Source organism: Myotis lucifugus, unplaced genomic scaffold, assembly GCF_000147115.1.
Source record: "Myotis lucifugus unplaced genomic scaffold, Myoluc2.0 scaffold_210, whole genome shotgun sequence".
NCBI classification, from domain to species: Eukaryota; Metazoa; Chordata; class Mammalia; order Chiroptera; family Vespertilionidae; genus Myotis; species Myotis lucifugus.
The window spans coordinates 593,247-616,882 of record NW_005871258.1 but is presented as its reverse complement, the minus strand read 5'-3'; the positions used below and the strand labels follow the sequence as shown (position 1 = coordinate 616,882).

General features: G+C 54.1%; 1 protein-coding gene across 15 annotated transcripts in view; it reads right to left on the bottom strand.

Annotated features, from left to right (window-relative positions):
• Nucleotides 1-23,636, bottom strand: part of INPP4A (inositol polyphosphate-4-phosphatase type I A) — a 72,698-nt gene that overhangs the window by 21,190 nt on the left and 27,872 nt on the right. For 6 of the 15 annotated variants that reach the window (XM_023761486.1, XM_023761485.1, XM_023761493.1 and 3 more), the window contains 9 exons: nt 22,571-22,826; nt 18,928-18,960; nt 14,755-14,927; nt 13,723-13,846; nt 12,667-12,793; nt 8,180-8,320; nt 6,164-6,261; nt 4,900-5,012; nt 2,262-2,416 (listed from right to left, as the gene is read on the bottom strand). In XM_023761486.1, coding sequence (XP_023617254.1) covers nt 2,262-2,416; nt 4,900-5,012; nt 6,164-6,261; nt 8,180-8,320; nt 12,667-12,793; nt 13,723-13,846; nt 14,755-14,927; nt 18,928-18,960; nt 22,571-22,826 — 1,220 coding nt within the window. Of the gene's footprint in view, nt 1-2,261; nt 2,417-4,853; nt 5,013-6,163; nt 6,262-8,179; nt 8,321-12,666; nt 12,794-13,722; nt 13,847-14,754; nt 14,928-18,927; nt 18,961-22,570; nt 22,827-23,636 lie in introns of those variants that run through there. The other 9 variants (XM_023761495.1, XM_023761497.1, XM_023761491.1 and 6 more) reach the window with 4 other exon arrangements.

Below are 23,636 nucleotides of genomic sequence, written 5' to 3'. Positions count from 1 at the left end.
TGTCCCCACTGGGGGATCTCTCCCAGTACGGCTGAGGGGCTGAGGGTTTTTTTCCGGCTGGCCAAGGCTCCCCAGGGGGGCCCTCACCCCATGGAGGGTGTGGCCACCCGAGGTGAGGGGCTGAAGGGCAGTTTGCCAGGCTGGCCACAAGCCCCTTCAGGGGTGGGGGGTCCCCACCGGGGGGCCTGGGCCAGGCCTGGGTGAGGGGCTGATGGCTGTTTTGCAGGCTTGCCCCAGCCCCCCACCCACCCAAGCTCCCAGTGGAGGCTGGCTGGAGCACTTATCTGGGTTATTTAGCTTCATAATTGAACTTTGTGCCTTTAGGGAGCCACAGCCCGCTCAGGGCTGGTGGGAAGCTTGGCTTCCTCCATCGCTGGGGCAACCAAGCCTCCTGCTTGCTCCAGCTCCGTGGCTGCCGGCCGCCATCTTGGTTGGCTTAATTTGCATAAAGTCACTCTGATTGGCTAGTGGGCATGGCTTAGGGCATAGCAAAGGCACAGTCAATTAGCACCTTTGTCTTTTATTAGTGTAGATATGTATCAAATATTAGCACTGTTACTTGTTAGTAGTGGGAATATGGAAATTTTTTTGGTGTGTGAACAACCTCTACTCTAACTTTCCTATAAGGAATATTGACTAATCATGTGATAGGAAATAAAAAGTGCTTCGTGAGTTGTGAACTGTAACACTAGCTGTGCACCTGCAGGCCGCCGGGCGGGCCAGTCCCTGTCTCTTGGGAGGCCACTCTCCCCCTGGCCTCCAGAGACCTCTGTGCTCAGATGCAGCCAAAAGGAATTCTTGTTTTCATTGGCTAACACCGGGTAGAGGTCTACGTATCGACTGCTCACCTGGCTCAGGCCTGGTCTACCAAATGGTGTGTGCTCTGTGCCGCGGAGTCGGCTGACTCCCGGCGACCCCAGGGTGAGTGATGCCCCGAGTGTCCTGTGTCAGCGCCCTGCTCAGCACCTGCAGGCTCAGTCCACGGCTCCTTATGGAGCCAATCCTTCCCTTACTGGGCCTCCTCTTCCTGCTGCCTTCTGCTTCCCAGCATTACTGCTTTTCCAAGGAAGCCCGCCTCTCACGATGTGTCGGTTTAGTTGTTCTGCCTGCAGTGACGTTTCAGGCTTCACTTGCTCCTGAATGGACCTGCTCCTAATATTCGCCCCGACAACCGCAGGCACCCCCTCCACTGCTCCTGTTCCTTTGCTGGCTGAGGTCTGCATGTCAGCAGACTGGCCTCCCACCAGCTCTCAGGTGCCAGGACACAGACATGGCTGGAAGCACCAGGACCCTGGGCCTGAGGCCTGAGCTGGTCAGAGATGGGCAGAGCCTCCAGCTTCCCGAGGCTCAGGGTAGGGAGGTGTGTTCTGAGATGGCAGAGAGGTGCAGAGGAGATTGGAAAGCAGAATAGGAACAGAACAATTTCACTTTTACAAAGTGCTGTTATCAAGAGGCAGGGCTCAGGTATGGCACTTGTGCATCGCTGTGAGAAGGTCAAAGCGCAGAAACATACAGAAAGGATAAGAGAATTGAACACTTTAAAGAACTTGGTGAGAGGACAGATGGCACAGACATTCGGTGGGAGTGACAGCTGAAAACGAGACTGTGACAGCATTGGGGACCTCAGCGAAGGAGACAGACCAGGTTTCTTATCCTTTCTTTTGGTATGTGCGGTGGGCGCTCCCCGGCATCGGTTGGCAGCAGGCAGACTTTAGTGCCGGTTTCACCCTGCAAACACGCCTGCTGCCTCGGAATCAGAGCACCGTTAGGGCGAGGTCGCCACGGCCCCGGGCAGGCAGGGGCTGCCCTTACCACAGAGCACTCATCTGACACTTTGCTCAAAAAAGCAAATTGTGTCGACTGCCAGAGAAGCGGAGCAGACCAGTGCCACCTGCAGACAGCTCTTGTCGCTCACGTGAGCAAGGAGACATACGATGCTGTGGCAGCAGGTGCATGCTGAGCACTCTGGCCTAACTCACACCCGCAGCAAGCAAGTGCTGGGATGCCACGGGCCAAAGGCTTTCCCTGGCGCCCCCTGACCCAAGCTGCGTCTCCCTGTGTCGGTGCAGTCCTGCTCTAGGCTGCTAGCTCATTACATTCCCTTGGCTGAAAGGAGAGCGCTGTCTCCATTTGAGAGCGCCAGTAGTTTGACTTCGTAGACGCTAGTGAATTTTCCAAAGTCAAACCAGAGCATGACGCTGGAGCGAGAGGCCTGTGCCGGGGAGCGGGGGCGGCAGCGGGCGCGGCAGGCACGCACTCACCTGCGCATGCACTCCAGGGCCTGGGTGAAGACCTGCGGGGCCATGCCGTGCTCGTGCTGCAGGATCAGGCACTGCTCCAGTGTCACCGACATGGCCGTGCGGTCCTTGGCGCTCTTGCAGCTGGTGAACCGGACCCCGTTAAGACGGCGGCAGATCTGCCCACAGGAAAACAAGCCACACTTAGAGGGCGACTCTGCAGAACGAGAGGCCCCACATGGGACAGAGGCTCCAAGGCCCCAGCGAGGATGTGGCCACAGCTCCACCCCAGGCCCAGCCACTCCCTCTGCACCTGCTCCCCGTGATGGAGAAAGGCACTGCCATGGCACCTCCGCCCTCCGGCTGCCCTGGGGCACCTGCTCCCACAGGAGGCGCCTTCCCAGCCAGGCCCTCTCCCTTTCGGAGGTGACCCTCTGTTCGTGCCCTTCCGGCTAGTCTCTTCCAATTCCGACACCACCATCCCTCACCCTTGGGTACGGGCCCTCAGAGGACGCGGGAGGAGCAGCAAGGACCGGCTCCAGGAGGTCAGAGCAGCCAGAGGATGTCCAGCCCATCAGGGCCTTAGGCCTCTCTGGCTTCCTCTCCTCTCCTCTCCTCTCCCACACAGATGGGGGCCTGTTCAGAACACTGCCCGAGAGCCACCTGCTGACCACAGGCCCCAGGCCTTTCCCATCCTCCCCTCGCTCGGGGCCTGATGCAGGACGAGGCCTATGTGCCTCCTCACGCGTGAGGGGTTCCCAGATGGGCCCCTCGGGGCTAGGAAAGGAACACTCAGGGCGTCCCTCCCCCCGGAAGGATGTATTGGGTCGCTTCCTCTGCATCACTAGGTACCATCCTCGGGACACAGTCCCCAAATCCAGAAAGCCTTAAAACAGAAGGGTAAGTTCATGGCAACCTCATTTGGCAGCACACTCATATCTGAGCTCGTGTAAGCCCACTGACAATCTCTATTTAGGCCACTTTGTATAAATAGTCATACTTTTTAGTGAAGCAATATTAATCACGTACGTGCACCATGTGACACATATATGCACCAACTGTATACCATGTCACTTCTAAGATAAGGACACCTGGGAATTCCAGACCACCTGGCCACAGATTCCAGGCAAGGGTCCGTGACCGGGACCAGATACCGCATGTGAGAACAGCAGTGGCATTGAAAGCAAAATCCCCCACGCTGGACGATGCCGGGCTTGTGACCCGCTGACTCCAGAAAGATCCCAGACCCCCTGCAGGGCTGCCCTGAGGGTGGCCCCAGACGGCTTCCCAGGCCAGTAGAGCCCGAGCCACGGCCGCCCCTGGGAGGCACCAGCAGAGAGCACAGTGTGGTCTGATTACTGTGTCCAAGAAAAGACGCCTGAGGCTCTGGCTGGCCCTGCCACCCGGAAGTGAGGGATTGGACCCGGCTGATGATATCCCAGACGGCTGGCCAGGGACCCCCTGCTTACACACAAATGAAAATAAATAAGATCCAAGCCCTGGCCAGGTAGCTCAGCGGGTTAGAGCATTGTTCTGATTGCGGGTTTGATCCCTAGTCAGGGCATATACAAGAATCAATCAATGAATGCATAAATAAGTGGAACAGTAAATCAATGTTTCTCTCTCTCAAAAATCAATCAATCAATAAAATATTTAAAAATAAAAAGAGAAAGCTTAAAAAAAAACAAGACTCAGAAAAGGAGGCAGCTCTGGTCCCAGTGAGGAGGGAGGGCCCAGGACCTGAGAGGCTTGACACTGCTGCCCCCACCCGTCTGTCCCCCATGGGATGCCAGGTGGACAACGAGAACTGACGCCCGAGGGTCCCTCAGGCCCTCCCACCTAGGAGCCCTGCTTCTGTGCCAGGGCCTCTGGTGGGAACAGAAGATATGGGCTGGGTGGCCTGCGTTTTGGACCTGGCGCAGGGATGGTCGAGCACTGCTCTGGGCGGTAGTTTTTCTATTACGTAGCAAGAGAAAAAGAGCCACAGTTCCCACACAAGGTGGGGCAGCTCTCTGCACCCACCCTGTCTGCAAAGCTGTGGGGCACCCCCAACTACTCATGGGGCTCTCCACCAGGGCAGTGGCCCAGCTCTCAGTGGCCCTGGGCTCAGCCAGGCAGGGAGCTGTGGTGCCTCTGGGGCCACCTGTGAGTCCCAGTGACCACCGGGCCCCAGTGCTGTGCGGGGAGTGTGGCGGGATGAACGGCTGGACTGAAAGCACCAGGCGCACAGGACACCTCGAGGGCATGTCTGAAGGGCTCAGTGCTTGGGAAAGAGGAGATCTGAGCTACACTGTGCGACAAACAGTGTGTGAAGACCGGGAAGGTCACCACGGTCTCCTCTGGGCCTATTGGGGGACACAGAGGCAGCGGGTTCAGCTGGTATTGGCTGTGCAGGCTTCTGACGGTGAGGACTCGCATCAGCCCGGCCATCACCTGCCCGGGGACAGGTTCCGGGTCAAGCTTATCAGAATCCAGGCAGCCGGAAAGGAATGACCTCTCAGGCAACTCCCAGGATCTGCGAGTTTGGGGACACCGCAGTGTCTTTCTCCCGTGTCCTAGGGGAACCCCACGCGCTCCGCTCCTGCCCGCTGGGTGTGCTGTCCCTGTGGCGGTTACCACGGCAGCAGGAGCAGCGTGACGCCCTCCTCTCTGTGGGGCGCACCTCAGCAGCTTGCCAGAGGATGTCCACGTTCTTGTTCTTCCTGGCATGGACGTTCTGGCCCAGGAACCGCAGCAGCTCCGGCAGGCACGTCTGGCTCCGAGAGCGAGGCAAGCCTAGAAGGAGGGGGCATTGGGAGCTGGTGCCACACCTGAGCACAGCCCAGGGAGCCGTGAGGCTCAGAAATGGCAAAATGAAGTTTCTGGCTGAAGCTGGAAGTTGAGTGTGACTTAAGCAAGAACACAGGGTGTATGGGGGCCTGGACCCGGCTACATGTGGGGAGAACGCAACGCCTTTCACTGCCATTCAGTTCACCTGCAAGGCACTCGCTCACTTCAGCCCTTTTCAGCTCCCCCCAGGGCCCAAGGCAGACACAGAGCCACCAGGGCAGGAGGGGAGGGAGGGCAGAGGCGACCCACCCAGTCTGCACACCCTCCCCCAGGGAGGGAGGACACTGGGCAGTGGCCTCAACCGCTGAGTGGGCTTGGCTATCACTGGGGATGTGGGGCGGGCGCCTCCAGCAGGTGGACCTGGAGTGGCCCAGGCAGGGTCACCCCCTCCAGCAGCTCCCTCTGCCACCATGACATCTCCAGGTGCTTCCAGGACCCCTCAGACCAAAGATCAGTCAGATGCCACCTCCCCTGATAAACTTGGGATGTTCAGACATGGGGATCATCAGAGAAAAAGAGGACTCTCCAGGCCATGGCTAAGGAGAACAGCATGGTGCCTAAATCCCCAAATCAAAACCAAATACGTGCAATTCTGGGGCCTAGCAGCACATACAGTGTCCAGCACAAGACCTCAACCTGGTGGACACGGGACCCTATGCTAATTATCCCACACTCCTCAGCGCCGGCCGGTCAGAGGCCCCACCCTGGGAGGCTCATGCCCACTCGGTTTTGCTCCTGTAGCCGCGCCCCTCCTTGGCCTCATCACCGGGCCACCTTAACATCTCCTGGGGCCTTGCACCACTGGAAACTGGCCGCCCCAAAATGTCCAGCACAGAACTCCCCCTTCCTGCCCGCAGTGCTTGCAAGTGACTAAGATGGGTGGCGGAGCCCTGTGTGACGCGGGTGGGGGTGGGGAGAGGTCAGAAAGGGACACCTGAGGCCTGCGGCAGTCCTCTGGGTGGGGGCGGGCAGCCTGAGCGGTGGAAGGGCTGCCGCAGGGGCAGGGAGCAAGGCAGGCAGCACAGGAAGGCCAGGAAGCACACCCAAGGTGACACAAGACAATCGGTGGGACCGACCGCACATGAGGAAATACTTACAATCTTCAGGCAACACTTCCTTAAACTGCTCGAAGTAGGAATTTAGCCGCACCAAACTCTCCATGTTGATAACTTCTTGTAACGATGTGTCGCCAAACCTTCGGGGTCACAGGGAGGCTGTTAGCGGCTGATGCCGCCCTCCTCCCGCAGCGCCCGATCGCGCTCAAGCTAACACCACGCCAACATTTACTGAGCCACCCCATTCTGAGCACCTCGGCTCCCAGGCTAAGGTGCCTTGGTGACAAGTCTAAACACATTTCATCAGCAGGAGCCATGCACCACTGGTTACAGGCGTGTCCAGGAGGCTATGAGAACTCCAGGTGCACAGCCCTCCCCGCGGCGGCACACCCGAAACCCCACAGTGCTGGCCGGGCGGGAGTCCTGTCCTCCCATCCCTCATGGACTCAGGAGAGGGGACAGCAGGAGGGAGACGGCTGGGGAGTGAGGACGGGTCCCGCACTTGGTGTGAAGGTGCGCTCTGTCTCCGAATGACCTCACTCGATTGGACTGTGTGGAGACTAGCTCTCCTCACCATGCGGCTCACCCTGCCCACTTTGCAGGTAGCCAAGACGTGCCAGAGGCTCAAGGGTGAGGCAGAGGAGACCACCACAGGAAGGTGCAAAGCGGTCACAGAGACACGCAGGCTGCGACTCCAAGGCCCAGAGGCCAGGCCCGCTCCACCTTTCCCTGCAGAGTGGTCTCCTGCACAGTAGCCTCTTCATGGTCCAGGTTCTTGCTCAGAGGCAGGACCCTCCTGTGGGTCCACCACAGCCTGTCTACCTGAGGACCACACTGGCTTTCCCTCTGTGCAGCAGCTGGGCTTGTCTATGAGCTGAGGGGAGAGTGTCCCAGGAGCAAAGCAAAAACCCTGGACTCACCCCACCATCACGTCCTCCTCCACCAGCCCCCGCTCACTGCGATGTGGCCCTGCTCTCGCGGAGGCATCGGAACGGAGCTGCCCCACACAGGAGATGCAGTTCTCCTCCCCCGCCGGCCACCTCCCTGCTGCCATGATGCTCCCTCTCTCCTTGCAGTGGCTCCTCCACCTGCCCAACCTTCGAGGGCTCCGAGCCCAGCTCCATGACCCTGCTCCTGGCTCCTGGGCCAGTGACCCACCCACTGCTTCGGAAAAGCCTGGCTGTCACTGTCCTGCTGTCCCTCTTTCTTTCACACTTGCCCAGCTGCGGGCCCAGCCTTCTGTCACACTGCGAAATCTCCATCCACATGACCCTGTCTGCCTCGGGCTCGACTCTCTCCAACAACCTCCTCAGCACACTTGTCCCCTAACGTCGTCCAGGACATGGCCAGAAAGTCATCGACTTAAAAGGTAAGCCTGACTGTGTCCTGCCCTAATGCTCTTCCATGTCTCCCCCAGCCACACCACATGTGCCAAATGGAGTGACCGTACACCTAGGGGTCGATGGATCGTTTAAAAGCCCAGTAGGAATATGGCTGATCATCCTGGAGACCAAATGCCCTTAACCGAGAGTTAAGAGACCTTTTCATTCTAAAGTACACACATCACATGATGGGACAGAAAGCAGGAAAGATTTTCATGTACTAGTGAAAGGTCATGACAGGTTGCACACACCCAACCCCTCCTCCTCTGCAGCACACACCTACATGTGCACACACCTGCAACATGGCTCTTCCCTGCTGCCTGGCAGGTGACCCTGCAGGGAGTTGACAAGGCATAAGCCTTTAGGACCCAGGTGACCCTCTGCATGGCACACAGGCCCTCTAACCTCACCACTGCCCATCTTCCTGGGACCTGGGCCTCTGGCCCAAGGAGTTTCTCCCTGTCCGCCTTGCTCAGGCTCCTGGACCTGGGATGCCAGGTCTCTCCTCTGCCTTTCCATCTGACCAAAGGAAGGTGGCTCATGCCGCTCCTGGTGGCCAAAGGAAGGAAGGAGGACCAAGTACATCCAGCATCCGGAGCCTGAAGAGGGCTGAGTCCACATTCTACATCATCTCTATGTCTGCCCCAGCTCCCCGTCCCGAGGGCTGCACACGCACCTCTCGGCCAGCGTCTGCTGCTCGTTGATGCCCACGTTGAAGAGGACGGGCTGCACCCGAAGCAGCATGCCGCTCTGGATCTCCCGGGGCAGGGTGTCAAACAGGGGGCCCGGCAGAGGGATCCGCACGTTAAACCCGTCCCTAGGAAATGGGAGAGGAGGGGTTAGGCTTGTGATGGGGGAGAAGGGAGAGCAGGCATGGGAGACGAGGAAGACCAAGCTCTCTGCAACACGGAGTATGGGCTGGCCATCTGGCTCAGTGACTCCCAAACTGCTGGTGTGAACCTTTAGAGGATGAAATTAACGTAGAGGGCTATGGTAAGCATTTTTTAAAAATCTATGTCTCTATTGATTTTAGAAAGAGGAGCAGGGAGAGGGAGAGAGAGAGAAACATCGATATGAGAAGGAAACATTGATTGGTTGCCTCCCACACACGCCCCTATTGGGGATCTACCTGCAACCTGAGTAAGTGCCCTGACTGGGAATCTAACCAACGACCTTTTGGTGCACAGAATGATGCTCAACCAACTGAGCTACACCAGTTGAGGCTGTGATAAGCACTTTTAACTGAATGAAACAATAAAACGAAAGTTAAGATTGCATGGCAGAGACACAGGCCAAGATGGCAATGTAGGTAAATGCAGAACTTGCATCCTTTCACAACCACATCAGAATTACACCTAAACTAAAGAACAACCATCATTCAGAAGCACCTGAAATCTAGCTGAATGGAAGTCCTACAACTAGGAATTCAAGAAGCTACATGGAGACTGGTCCAAGGGGCAGAGACATGGACCGGGCTGGTCCCACACCCACATGTGGCATACAAAAATCAGGAGGGATATCTCAGTTGTGGACGTCCCCCCTGCAGAGTGAGGCACCATATCTGAGTCTCCACCAACCTGGTTAAGGCTACTTGCCCCGCCTTGGTGATTCCCTGAGACCCCCACCCTCACCCTACTTGCAGGCCCACACAAGCTGTTTCCAATGGGTTTTCCATAAAACTGGCCTATCTTGCTTCATGCTTCGGACTTTCCTAAAATCTCTCAAACAAGCAGCTGTAGAGGGCCGCCTGGGAGGGACCTAGGCATTTTCTTATTATTGTCAGCTGAACTCAGAGCATAGGCAGCCACGCCCTGGGAACATGCTTCCCCAATAAGGCTGGACATGTTAATCAGGCAGGGGCGGAACTAGATATGTAAATCTAGGCCTTTAAAATAAACCTGCTGTGTGGCTCAGCGGCTTTTGCCGCCTCTCCATCAGAGAGGATGGCGCCCACCTGGCCCCAGCTTAAAATCTATTTCTGCATCTTGGTCTTTCTTTAATTTCTTAATCCCCAGCTCCTCCGCTCAAGAACCTGTCGTTTTCCCGTGCGGGTCGCGGGAAACGGAAACAGCTCACCGCAAGCAGCATCTGGCCTCTATGTACCCTGTACCTCTTGCTAAGTGGCCCCAGGCCCGGCACTAGTGGTAGCCAGCCTTGATTCATAGCTTGGCTTCTTCTGGGCATCTCCAAGCCCAGCACAAGTAGCAGCCATTTGTAGATCATTCTGTAGCTTATTCCGGATGACAAAAGGCAGAGCCCACCTTCCGAGAGGCCCGAGACAATGCACCCAGTGGTCAGCTTCAGACCATGCCCATTACAATGTGGGCACTTCCATAAGCAACACACTCAAGGGGCAGACTTGGAGAGCACCAAAGCCCCACTGAAGCAAGTCCTGCTCCATAGGAATGTCTCCTGCACAGCAGCTCTTCTACTGTAGTCACAGCTGGTCCTCACAGCCAAATGGCCTTGGGGTCAATCCCTCCCAGTGATGCCAACAGCAATCAAGGCTCAACTACAGCAAGACTGTGCACACAGCCCACACAGGGACACACCTGGAATTCCTGGCTTGGATGACTGGAGAGGCTGTGCCACTGGGCCCTACAGGACACCTAATACACAAGGTCACTCTACCAAGTCCAGGAGACAGAGAAGCTTTACCTAATACATAGAAACAAGCATAGGGAAGCACTGGAAGCAGCTGGCCTTGGTTCACAGCTTGGCCTCCCCTGGGCACCTCTAAGCCCAGCACAAGTGATAGACATCTGCGGATGACTTTATGGGCCCAGGAAGAACAGCAGCAGTTGACCTTGGCCTGCACTTCCCAGGAAGCCCAACAAGAGATAATGGACCCAGTGGACAGCTTCAGACCACATTGAAGCACCACCACCTAACCACCTCCACAAACAATATACTCAAGGGGTGGATTGCGCGGGCACCAGAGCCCCGCTGAAGTAAGTCCTGCTCTGTGGGGCTGGGCCCTACACTGCTGATCCTCCACAGTGGACAGAGGTTGGTAGCTGGTGGTTGCAGCCAGTCCTTGAAGCTGATCAGGTGGGAGTAAATCCCTCTCATTGACTTGCCAACAGCAATCAAGGCTCAACTATAAGAGAAAGCTGTACAGCCCACATGGGAGGGGCAGTGCACACCTCAAGTGCCCAGCTTGGGTGATCAGGGAGGCTGTGCCACTGGACCCTATAGGACACCTATTATATTAGGCCATTCTACCAAGCCTAGGAGACGTAGTAGCTCTACCTAATACACAGAAATGAACACAAGGAGGTTGCCAAAATGAGATAAACATGTCCCAAATGAAAGAACAGAACTCCAGAAAAAGAACAAAATGAACATAAGCAATCTACTAGAGTCAGAGTTCCAAATACTGGTTATAAGGATGCTCAAGGAACTTACTGAGAACCTCAACAGCATATAAAAGGACCAGTCAGAAATGAAGGCTGCACTACCTAAAATGAAGAATAATTTATAGGGAATTAACAGTAGATAGATGAAGTTGAGAATAAAATCAGTGATTTGGACTATAAGGAAGCAAAAAACATCCAATGAGAAGAGTAAAAAGAAAAAAGAATGCAAAAAAATGAAAATAGTGTAAGGAGCCTCTGGAACAACTTCAAGCATACCAATATTTATATCATGGGGGTGCCACAAGGAGAAGAGAGAGAGCAAGGAATTGAAAATCTATCTGAAAAAATAATGACAGAAAAATTCCCTAACTTGGTGAAGAAACTAGACATACAAGTCCAGGAAGCTCAGAGAGTCCCAAACAAGATGAATCCAAGGGGGATCCAAGACACATCATAATTATAATGCAAAAGGTTAAAGACAGAGAGATTCTTAAAAGCAGCAAGAGAAAAGCAGTTAGTTACTATAAGAGAGCTCCCATAATACTGTCAGCTGATTTCTCAACAGAAACTTTGCAGGCCAGAAGGGATTGGCAATAAATATTCAAAGTGATGAAAAACAAGGACCTACAACCAAGATTACTCTACCCAGCAAAGCTATCTTTTAGAATTAATGGACAAATAAAGAACTTCCCAGACAAGAAAAAACTAAAGGAGTTCATCACCATCAAATCAGTATTATATGAAACTAGAGGCCCGGTGCACAAAATTCATGCACAGGTTGGGGGCGTCCCTCAGCCCGGCCTGCACCCTTTTGCAATCCAGGATCCCTTGGGGAATGCCCAACTACTGGTTTAGGCCCAATCCTAAACCGGCAGTTGGACATCCCTCTTTCAATCCAGGACCACTGGCTCCTAACTGCTCACCTGCCTGCCTGCCTGATCGCCCCTAACCACTCGCCTGCCTGCCTGATCACCCTAACCACTTGCCTGCCTGCCTGATCATCCCTAACCCCTCTACCTGCCTGCCTGATCACCCTAACTGCTCGCCTGCCTGCCTGATCGCCCTAACCGCTCGCCTGCCTGCCTGATCGCCCCTAAGCACTTGCCTGCCTTCCTGATCGCCCCTAAGCACTTGCCTGCCTGCCTGACTGCCCCTAACTGCTCGCCTGCCTGCCTGATCACCCCTAACCGCCTCTGCCTCAGCCCCCGCCACTGAGGCTTCATGCAGAAGGACACCCAGAATGACATCTGGAAGGTTGTTCGTCTGTGTGGTCTAATTAGCATATTACACTTTTATTATTATAGATGTTAATGGGTCTTTTTTAAGAAGAAGAAAAAAAGATAAAAAAATTAAAAAAGGCAATAAATAATTACCTATCAACAACTGAGTGTAAAAAAACCCACAAAATAAATGAACAAGCATAAGAGAAGCAGACTCGGATAGAGAACATTTTGACAGTTGCCAGGTGGGAGGGGGGTGGGAGGGATGTGAAAAAAGTGATGGGATTAAGAAGTACAAATTAGTAGTTATAGAATAGTCATGGAGCTGTAAAATACAGCATAGGGAATGTAATCAATAATAGTCTAATAACTATGTATGGTGTCAGATGGGTGTGAGATTTATTGGGATGGTCATTTAGTAAGTTATATAATGTCTAATCACTGGGTGGACACCTGAAACTAATATAACAATGTATGTCACGTGTAATTGAAAAAAATTTCTAAGTGATTTCAAAAAAAAGAGCACATGGAAAGTAATAAACTTAAGACACTATTAGTTCTAAGAATTTAAAAAACACTTCTACCGATTTCCTGTGATGACAGGCAGCATGTCAGTTGATGCGTTGGAAGTGGCCTGCGTAACTTTGAAGGTCACGTTCCTCAAGTCCATGATTCCAAGGCTCATGTCCTCCAGCATGGCCAGCTCCTCACCTGGACACAAAAGAGGGAAGGAGGGCTGTCAGATGGAGGGGACCTGCCACTCTCCCCATGGACTCACCCGGTCACAGGGTGGGGTGCAAATGGAAGGTGACACAATCAGGTGTGGTTGTGACGAGTGGGAGTGAGCGTGTGGGCAGGGCCTTTCCAAGCCTCTTCACCGGGCAATTTGCTTCTTCTCCCCAAGTAGATACTGGTATGAAACCAACAAATACTTTTTAAATTATTCATTTTTATCTTCTCCAAAGAAATAAGTAAAAATGGCGGTAAGGACAAAAGAGGCTTTTTAGAGGGCAATTGGGAAATATCTATGGAATTTTAAAATATTTCTACTCTTTTAAAAAAATACTTTTATTGATTTTTAAAGAAAGAGGAAGGGAGAGGAAGAGAGAGAGAGAAACACCAATGTGAGAGCGAAACATCTACTGCTTCCTGCACACCCTCTACTAGGTCTCAAGCCCGCAACCCAGGCATTTGGTACATAGGACAACACCCAACGAACTGAGCCACACCAGCCAGTTCCTTTGACACAGACACTTTCCTTCTAATGATTCAGGGGCTGCAGAAATGGGCCCACAAGTGCACAATCTTATGTGCAAAGATACATACCAACACTGTTTTCACAGGAGGGGTTCAGAAATGGCCCAAACGTCCTACAGGAAGTTGGTGCTTAGATAACCATCATCCCCCCTCAACTAGGAAGACGTGTAACAACCACCATAAAGCTGGGGTCGGGGTCACTATGTAGGACTCTCATCTGGCTCTTTGCTACAGAGTTTGGTCATGCTGGATTTATTTGAATCAGCCTGTGTTACATGTGTAATCAGAAAAATATGCAGGAGAAAGCATGGGATCACCTGCGTTCACACCCCCATGAACCCCTGGGTCCCAGAGGCACAGAGGGCAGGAGCCCCGGGTCTCACCGTAGGTGCTCAGCAGGCTCTCAAACTGGGCGAGCAGCCCGATGGTGTAGAGCTGCCGCAGGAAGCCATCGTCGTGCAGGCAGTTCCTCAGCTTGATGATGAAGCCGCAGATGAGAGCAGTCAGCTGAGGGGACAGACACTTCCTCACCCAACGGCAGGCACCCCGGGCCCGAGCTCCTCTGCTTCCTCCTCTGCTTCCTCGCTCTAACCACGCTTCAGCAGCACCTCTGGGCCCCAGGGAGGGCGTGCCACGCTCCAGGCTCACTACTCTGCTGCTCCCAAAGGTACGTTTGGTTTTGGCTCAGCCTCTGACCTGACCTCCCAGCAGTTACTCCTGGGCTAGCACCTCCTGGAAGCCAAGAATTAATTCCCTACAGTGAAAGGGTCTATATACTCCCAGATCCAGGCCAGCTCTGGCTGGAACTGAGGTGACAACAAGGAACAGCAGCGAGAAAGGACTCGGCCGCTCTGCACGTCTCCTCCGAGGGAGACTTTCCTTGGGAGAAAGAGGCCTCCCAGGATGGGTGAGGACAGGCAGAGAACCAGCCAGCTCTGCACGACTGTTCCCTTTGCTAAACTGATGACTGACATCGACGACACCCGTGACATTCATTTAGCTCTTCCCTCCTATGAGGACAACAGGAACCGCTGGACAGAGTGGTGCGCAGGCTGCAGAGTTGAGTGCCTGCTGTTTTGTAAACAGGAAGACAGATTGCCCTGGCAGCCAACAGCTGGTTCCCTCTCTGAAATCCTTTGTGGGGGAAAAGGCGGTAAAGAGGCTGAGCCTTTGGCAATGCCACCACACCCTGGGGAAGGAGGAGCAGGTGTGTGCCTGCCCTCAGGGCCCTTCTTCAGGGAGAAACTAGTCTGGCATCAGACCCTCTCCTCAGTGCAGACAGCTGGATGGGCTCCTCTGTGTCCTCCATGTCACACCAATGCAAAAGCAACAGGCAGGACACTTGGCCCTCTGTGTTCCCAAGGCAGCGAGGAAAGGCTCCTGTGCCTGTGTCCTGAGGGGAGGCGCGGACTTACGGTTTGGCAGAAGACCGCGTCGCGGCGGTGCTGCAGGCTCAGGTAGGCGGCAATGGTGGGCGCGCTGTCCTGCATGAGCAGGAAGACCATGGCCTTCTTGGCTTTGTCGCTCATCATGGCCACACAGTCTGTGAGTGTGGTCAGCAGGGGGTAAAGGGCCTCACTCCATTCACCTGTCCCGGGGAGACAGCGTGTGAGAAGGGAGACCGAAGAAGGAAGCTCTGGAAGTCTAACAGGGTGCCTGTGCCTAACCCGCACTGCCCTCCCCACTGCACTCCCACCCCTTCTGCACCTAACTCCGCCGGGCACACGCTCTGCCCGAATGGCGCCAAGTTCTGCCTGGATGGATCGGGTCGCTAACCTCCCAGCCTAAAGCTTTCCCGTGAGCTCAAATGCCAGCCCTCCTCTGGGACCCAGACACATGCCTGGTCTCCCAAACCTTCGGGAGCTCGACATGTAAACACTCAAGACTATTCTTTTTGAGGGAAATAGCAAGAGAAGACCCTGCAAGTCATGACTAAGGAAGAAAATTATTCTGTCTGTAGAGGCCAAGCCCCCGGTCCTCCACCCCAGGGCGCCCAGGACAGTGACCTGTTACCTTGCTTCTTGGCTCAGGCGCTAAGGACAAGGACACCCCTCCTGGTCCAGCCTCTGGCAGCTGTGCCAGCTGCTCCCTCCCCACATCCGAGGAAGAATGGTTCCGCTCAGCTTCCGTGTTCTCAGCTCAGACATCCCTTCCTTTTGCACTCGCTCTTCCCCGCCCCAGCCTTCCTGCCTGGTCCCATCTATTTCTAGTGTAGAGGTTTTTAGGACTAGAAGGAAGCTTTGACCCTGAACCAAAACAACTTTTTAAAAATAGAACCTCAGGGGGGAAAACAGAGTGAAAGGAATTTGGGGCTTTGGCTCTTTCTCCTTCCTATTTAGAGGGCATTTCAAAGGGCGAAGACGCCCTCATCAGTTCCATTTTTAACAGGTCACCAAACCCAGAAACAGGCACTTGATACCAGCACTGGGTGCGCCCACCACACACACGCAGCCGAGGCAGTGGGACAAAGCTGGGGAGCATGCCCTCAGGTGCCCCCGCCCTCCAGGAAGGCCCGGCGCGTGAGCAGTGCATCTGCCAGTGGTGAGCTCCGTCTTAGATAAACACAGCAAGAAGGCCTGGCCCTGGCTCTGCTCTCTCAGACACTGCGTTTGGCACTTTGTTGAAAAAGAAATGAGAGAAGTGCCTAAAACCTGCAAAAAGACCCCCTACACTCAGTGTTTGATGAGCATGGGTTTTGAAGATGTAGCTATTCAAAATTTGGCCATGACCTCACTGTATAAGTAGGCCCACTGTATGTGGACAAGGATTTACACTGTAATGGAAAAAGCCGGCTTAAATTTAGAAAGTCGAAGCAGAACGGTCTTAGCCAATAAGTTATGGTGACAAAGAACACTGGACCAACGAGTGGAAAACGTGTCCCGGGCCGGCTGCCGCCGAGAGGGGTTCCTGGACCGCTCAGCCGGGTGGGTTCTTCCTGGTAAAATGGGAGCCTGGTACTAAATCACACCCGAGTCTCTTCATCTAAAATTCTCAGAGACCACGTTTTTGTTTCTTTGAAGTCTGTTGAATGCATGTCAGTTATATTCCGCAACGATTAAAAAAACTGATGGCAACGAAGTTTTAGTGCTCAAATAGTTTGGGAAAAAGTGGTGTCATGGCGACTATTCAGGAAAAAGTAAGTCCTCTTAGAGCAAATGCTGCCAATTTTACTTTCTTTTCACTTAATATGCATATACATATGCAATTAATATGCAAATTATGGTCATTTTAACCTGAAAAATGCTCAAAATATATCAGTGGTCCTATCTGACTAAGCAAGCCGACTCCATACAGCAGTTTTTTACTTTGCCTACTTCTCATTCAAAAAAAAATCCAAAGAATGACTCAGCTTTGCTACCTTATTAAAATCCACTGACAAAATGGGAGTATACAAGCATGGTTAGCAGGCACGCGGAGTGTGTGCAGGAGAGGGTGCGGCTCTGGCCTGAGCCCCCGCTGCCTGTGCACGGCCTGCTGAGCGCTTCACCTACAACCATCTCCTCCCCTACCCACAGCCGGGGTGATGGACTGGGGAGGAAACGGGCTCAGTGGGCTGAGGGAGACACGGGAGCACCTGCCACCTGCATACGCTACTGACTCAACTCCTCATGGTTTCTATGACGTCAAGAGCTTCAGAGTAGGGGTTGGGTGTTATATATTTTGGTTCAATATGAGAAGCTAAAATGTAAAACTTTCAGACAAAATGAACGCCAGGAACAGTAATGACCAAAGTTAGGTCAAGGCATCTAGACTGAGGGCTGGAGAGGGGCTGTCTGGCCACAAAAGAAAACAGCAGCGACCAACAGGTGCCCTAGTGATGCAGCCCAGTCACTTTTGGGGGCAGCTCTTTACCTAGTTGCTAACCTGTAACACGTGCTGACTGGTAGCCAATCCATGGGCCATGCCTTTGCACCCCCGCCCCCCATTAACAGGGGAAGGAGGGAGGGAGGGAGACTGAGAGGTAAAGTGTGCCTGTGTGCGTGAATCCAGACTCCTGTAAGGTTGTGCAGGAAAAGCCAAAGGGATTCCTGGCTTAGTCCATTGGACATCAATTTTGGACAAGCCCCTAGCACTTGGGAAAGGACACAGCTGACGGAGCCGGGAGAGCTCTACCAACCGGGCGTGGTGTGTGCCCGCCCGGGGCCCCACTAGCCTTCCCATCAGTAAACTGCAGGACACTGCGCTGAGGACAGCCCTGAGCTCCTAGGGGGCAGGCTTGTGATGCCGCCCCTTTCCTGGTCCTGACTGTGGGTGTGGTCCCAAACTTCTCCAACTCAGGCTCCAAGGAAGCAGCTCGGCATGAAGGCACAGACCAGCCCTGGAGGCAAGCTGAGGACGGGAAGCCCAGAGACAGTGGAGGGAGGAGGAGAGGGCACAGGCCAGGAGCGGCAACAGGGGCAAGGCACCTGTATGTCCACCAAGGCCTCAGGGCCCTGAGGGTCCAGGGCACTGGGGGGTGAGACCCCGCACTGACTTTTTTGGGAAAAAGAAACTATAAAAGGGGCTGAAAGCAAACTGGGGGTATGAGCCCAGTCAGATCAGCCCACTGACGAGTCAGGTGGATGGGAGCTGGGTCTGCAGCCAGCAGTCGCCCAGTGGCTGAGCTGGAACCACAGTGCCAGGTGAGCTGACAGGAAGTGGGTAAGTCCCACGATCGCTGGTTTGCTACCCTCTGGATACAGAGCAGGAGTCCTGCTAGCTCATGTTTACATGCAGGCAGGTGTGCAACCATCCAATGATCATCAGCTGTTTGGAGTTTGGAAGCTGACATATTATTCGGGGTCTCATGCTCACTCAGGGAACAGGCCAATCCAGGAAGCACAGTAAGAGCTGGAGCAGGGTCGGCACTTTCCCGTCAAGGCCTGGACAGGAAATACTTTAGGCTCTGAATACCACAGGATCTCCACTGCCATGACTGACCCTGGCACTGCCCCGCGAAAGCAGCCAGAGGCCGCACGGAGCACATGGGCACAACTGGATTCCAGGAAAACAGTACTGACAAGAGCAGGTGCCTGGCAGGACTCTGCTCAGAGCTGGGTTTGCCGACCCCTGAACTAGAGCTGTCAACGTTGATTTCTACGTGCAAAGGCAGCAGAAGCCCCATGTCCAGCGCTCACTCCAATGGGAGCCACAGCAACCAGTGCCTGGCGCCTTGAGCTGCATCCAGACTCAGAAAAGAGTCTGTGTGACCACGAAGGTCACAGCCTCTGGGACTCCCTATGACCCAACACACTCCCTCCGGTGATGCCCCGAAGTCCCGGTGCAATCAAAGGTCTCCTTTACAAACGTGCACCTCTCTCCAGGCAGGTGACCCGCTGCCGGAAGCCCAATGCACTCACGGACATTAATCCTCTGAGACGGGTTTAGGGTGGGAACGTGGAAAAATGCACATGATGGCTGCTGCAGGCCACCGCCCCCAGCCCGACGGGTCCCTCACCCAGCCTCAGAAAAGCTGCTGCGTGCCTCACAATGAAGAACTCCTAGACAGCAATGGTGTAACTCTGGGAGCACAGTGCTCTGATAACAGACTGCACATGCTAGCTGAGTCTCGGAGAGCCCTCTGCGACCCTGGGGCGGAAACCACGTACCTGGGCTGGATTCTTCAGGAGGGGGGCTGCAATCTGCACAGAAACGGAGGGCAACATGGATGATTAAGAGCAGCACACAGTTCAAGCACCAAACTCAACGCTTGCAGCAACTGCTTCCACAGCTTGCAGTAAGGTGGCTATTCGGGACAGCGAAGAGGGGGTCCGGCCTGCCTCTTCCCCAACAAGTCGCACGGACGCGCTCCGGCTACTCCAAGGCAGCCGAGCCCCTTGGTGGTAAACACAGCCCGATTCACAGGCATAAACATTCATGTTGCTAATACGTCAACATAGAATGCTTTTCAGAGTGAGCACGCTTACATGTTACAATGTGATGGCGAGCCCACGTCTGTCACATTACATGTGATGGAGCCCCTGTTGGCTCATGACATCTGGAAGCAAACTTGAAATGAGAGAGACTGACCAGCCAGCCACCAGAGGCCCCACCGCAGAGCCACTGACCTGCTGATGGGTGGCACTGGGCTGCAGACTGACTGCTGAGAACCAAAGGTAGGACCTAGGGAGGAAGCCAGGACACCAGGACCCTCTATGCCACTCTTTAAAATGCAAGCCAAATATAAAACTTTATGATTAGAGGGAAGTCTAGAATTAGAATGGCCCTCCAGGTCCCTCAAAAATAACAATTTTGATTCAGTTTCACCCACATTGGGTCACACTGGGAAGTACTCATTTCAATTTCACATTTCCCTCAAAAAACCTAAGTTTCCTGTTAACTGGGTGTGTCACCTAAAAGAAAACTAGAGATCATTTGGAATAAAAGTTTATTTTATTTTGCTGCCTAAACTGTTTAGTTCAAAGAATGCCTCCAGGATATGGAAATAGATCATTTCAGATCCCCAAGAATACCTGGGACCGGCTACAGGGAGACTCAGAACCTGTGGAACTGTCCAAAAGTCCTGGCGTGGGATCCTACCCTTCTTGTCATCTCTGCTGATTTCTCTCTCCAGGCAAAGGGGACAGAAACAGAGCAAAATCCCAGGCCTCAGAAAGCTCAGACTTCAGCCTCGTTGTCAGAGCCCATCTACCTAGAGAGAGTGACCCTGCCCGGTGTGGGGATGAGCGCAGCGACTCTTCCACATCTGTCTGACTAGTGAGAATGACGAGGCCTTGAGGAAAATACAGCTCTCTGCCTTCCCAAGACTGGGGTCTGAATGAGGAGGCCTGGGAGCCTGTTTGTGACCTTCTGTGGTGATCGCAGCCAGCTGGGTCGGGACCACTCCTGAGAAGGCGTCTTCAATCAGAGGGGGAGGGAGTGGGCCCCTGGGGTACTCTTGGACCAGCTGCTTGTCGTAGGTCACGGAGTCCCCTGAGATTTCATGACCACTTCAGACTTTCTCTCATTTTAACACATAATCTCGGGCACACAGACCTCAGCTTATGGACAACCTGGTCCTGGTTTGAATGACTTTTTGGGGATGAGGAAAGCAAGAGAGAGTGTGTGTAGAAGGTAATGGAAGTCACAAATCCTGGCGCGGGGTCGGGGTGGGGTGGGGGGGGAGGTGGGGAGATAGACTTATGGAGCCTGCGGTGGGTCCCCCTTCCCCCCGCCTGCCAGGCAAGGCTCTGCTCAGCTCTGCAGGAGAGTGAGCTAAGAGGCAGGCAGCTCCTTGGTAAAAGATGGAAAAGGAGGACCCAGGGTGGGCAGAGAATTGGAACAAAAAGTAACGATGCCTTTCAAAGAGGCAGGGAGTTTGTAGGTAGTAAATATGCAGGTGTGAACACAACCTGCTCATTAGGCCGCACACCTGCCCCAGGAACGCCCAATGGTCTCCGAAGTCATGCCAGGGCCCAGCTTTGGCCCTGGAGGACAAGCGGGGAGTAAAACATAGGCCCCACAGTCTGTTTCTTTCTGATTCCCCTGCTCCTGCCGAGGTCCGAACAGTATCCTGGTGATGCGCTGGATTTCTGGGCTAAGGATCACGGGCAGTCACCTCCGTGGCATATGGTTCATAGTCTGTGAGCACTGGCAGCAGTGTGTGCTTCACATCCCCATCATCACACCGCTCATTCGTGTGGCACACACGATTACAAGCCAAACCCTAAACAAATGCTCATTTAAATCACTTTAAAACTGCACTTAAGCCCTAACCGGTTTGGCTCAGTGGATAGAGCATCGGCCTGCGGACTGAAAGGTCCCAGGTTCGATTCCGGTCAAGGGCATGTACCTTGGTTTCGGGCACATCCCCAGTAGGGAGTGTGCAGGAGGCAGCTGGTCGATGTTTCTCTCTCATCGATGTTTCTAACTCTCTATCCCTCTCCCTTCCTCTCTGTAAAAAATAAATAAAATATATTTTTAAAAATTGCACTTAAATTTGTCTACATTTGAACAAAACAGGATGTATCTAGAAAAAAATTACATTTCAGTTATGGATGTAACAGTCAATCTGATTAAATAAACTATCTCCTGCATTTTAAAAATCCAAGAAATTACTTTTTGTATCTGCAGAAAAATTTAAAGCACAAGACAATATTAAAGAGAAATGAGCAATGAGTTTTCAGACATTTTTTAAAGAAACGCAACTTACATTAAAAAATGAGAACACAGAGACAGAAAAGCTCCATGAACTGAGCTGTGAGCCTCACAAATGGAAGCGTGGAGGACGTGAGTGCTGCTGAGACAGGCCCCCGTGAAACAGACTGCAGGCAGACGGAGCCGGGAAAGGCACGTCCCAGTGAGGGCTTGTCGAGAGCCTCTGAAGGAGGAAGCATGACTCTGCCTCGAATGAGAGTTGCCCAATTGAGAATTCAAAGTCCTGGCTGTAGGAAGCCTAACCCTGGCCCAGCTGGGCCTCACTTCCTGTGGCTCAATACCCCCACAGGAGAGCCACGAGGAAACGGAAGCTCGGTCTGCAGCCTGGTCTTGGCTGCCCGGCCCAAGCCTTTTCCTGTGAGAGCTGGAGGCTCCGAGCTGCAGAGACAAGAAGCCGATCGATCACGCCCTCAGGCTCTGAGCAGGGCCGAGCGTCTGCCTCTGCCCGGTTCCCGCAGACAGAAGACTCTTCCTGCAGTGTGCTGCTCCGTGCCAAGGTCCTCCCCCCCCCGCCAGAGCCCCACGCTGGTGGTAACAACAGGAACCGAACTCAGCCCCAGAGGCACAGGTGCCACCACCAGACCGAGTTACCGCACCCGCAAGGCACCGTGCCTCTGCTGGGTGAGCGCGCCCACTAATGACAACTGGCCTTCCGACAAGTCCGCTGGGCCCGCTAACAGCTCTCCTCCAGCTTGTCCCTGCACCAGTCACCTGTCATCGACTCTACCAGCTCCTGACCTAGCACAATACACAGCCTCATCAGAAATGCATGTGCATTTGGCCTCCTCCCGCTTCTCAGATTGGTTCACAAACCAGAGGAGCCCAGGAGCCCGACCCTTACTGCTGTGGCAGCATGATCCAAGAGGCCCTTCAGAGCCCACTGTAGCCAGACCTGCAGATGCACACGCAGGCTCCGTGGGCATGAAGCCCACAGGCGCCTCTGCCCTCAATGCCCGTTGCTCCATGCACGGCGACACCCCCTCTGCCGACAGCCCTCCCTGCAGTCTGCATGGGGGAAGAGGACACGGAGTCAAGACACAGACAGATGCAGCATGAGGTGGAGGTAGTGTGATGGGAAGCCTGATGCATACGCACGTGTGGTCAGGTGAGGATGGCATGCAGCAGCGGGCATGGAGGCGGGGCGTGGTGAGGAGGGGGCATCACAGAAGGGGTCCTCCGGTCTGATCCAGTAGGCGTGGCTGTTCCGGTTACCTTTCTTGCTGGTGCCGCTGCCCGAGCAGGGGAAGCCGTCCTCACAGCCCTCACCGAGCAGGCGCTCCTTCTGCAGCAGCTTGTCCACCCGCTGGATGATGCACTCCAGGCTCTTGTCAACGTTCAGCCACACTTTCTCCTTCCAAAAGCAAAAGAGCTCATTTTGGTCAGCTCTCCAATGGGAAAGGCAGAACAGATCACAAACCAAACCATCCCCCACTGATCCCCACCCCACACCATGCTCATCAAAACACAAGATTTAGAAATATCAATAGGATTCGTAATTCCCCAAATACATTTTAAGTTGTATTTGCTTTTCAAAGGATGGATCTATGTCCCAGGTTGCTAGTTTTAAAATTTGGGAGATGTTTGCTAGTAACTGTCATGGAGGCCAGATAGGGCTTCCCAGCCCCTTCCAGGGTTAACACAAGGGCCCCAGGGCCCAGGGAGCCAGTGTCACCGCCCTCGCTCCCCTGCGACCTCCTGCATCACACAGAACGGACTGAGGTCTCTTGGATGGAAGAGAATGGAAACAGCTGACCCCTTCAGAGGGTGGTGGGAGAAGGTGAGGGACGCCCAATCAGATCAGGAGTGAAGCAGCGCTTGCCCTGTAATTCAGTAACTCAAACTCTGCTTCTCAACAGTCTGGACACCTGACGAAACCAGTTCTATGCTATGTCCCTCTCTCAGGAGACACAGATCAGCTCTCAGGCACAACTCTGAGGACAACGTGCTGTGGTGTCAGGGCGAGCGGGTGAGGCATGGCGAGGGCCGAGGGCTCCAGGAGAAAAACGCCCCTCACAGCCGGGTCTGAGAGTGGGCAGCCCTCAGCAGCCCGCTCCTCCGAGGGACACAGTGGTGAAATGCTGTCTCCCTCCCGACATGAGGTGCCCCGCAGCTGTCTGGAAGGGGTCTTGGAGCTTTCTGCAAAGGCCCTCCTGAGGGAGAG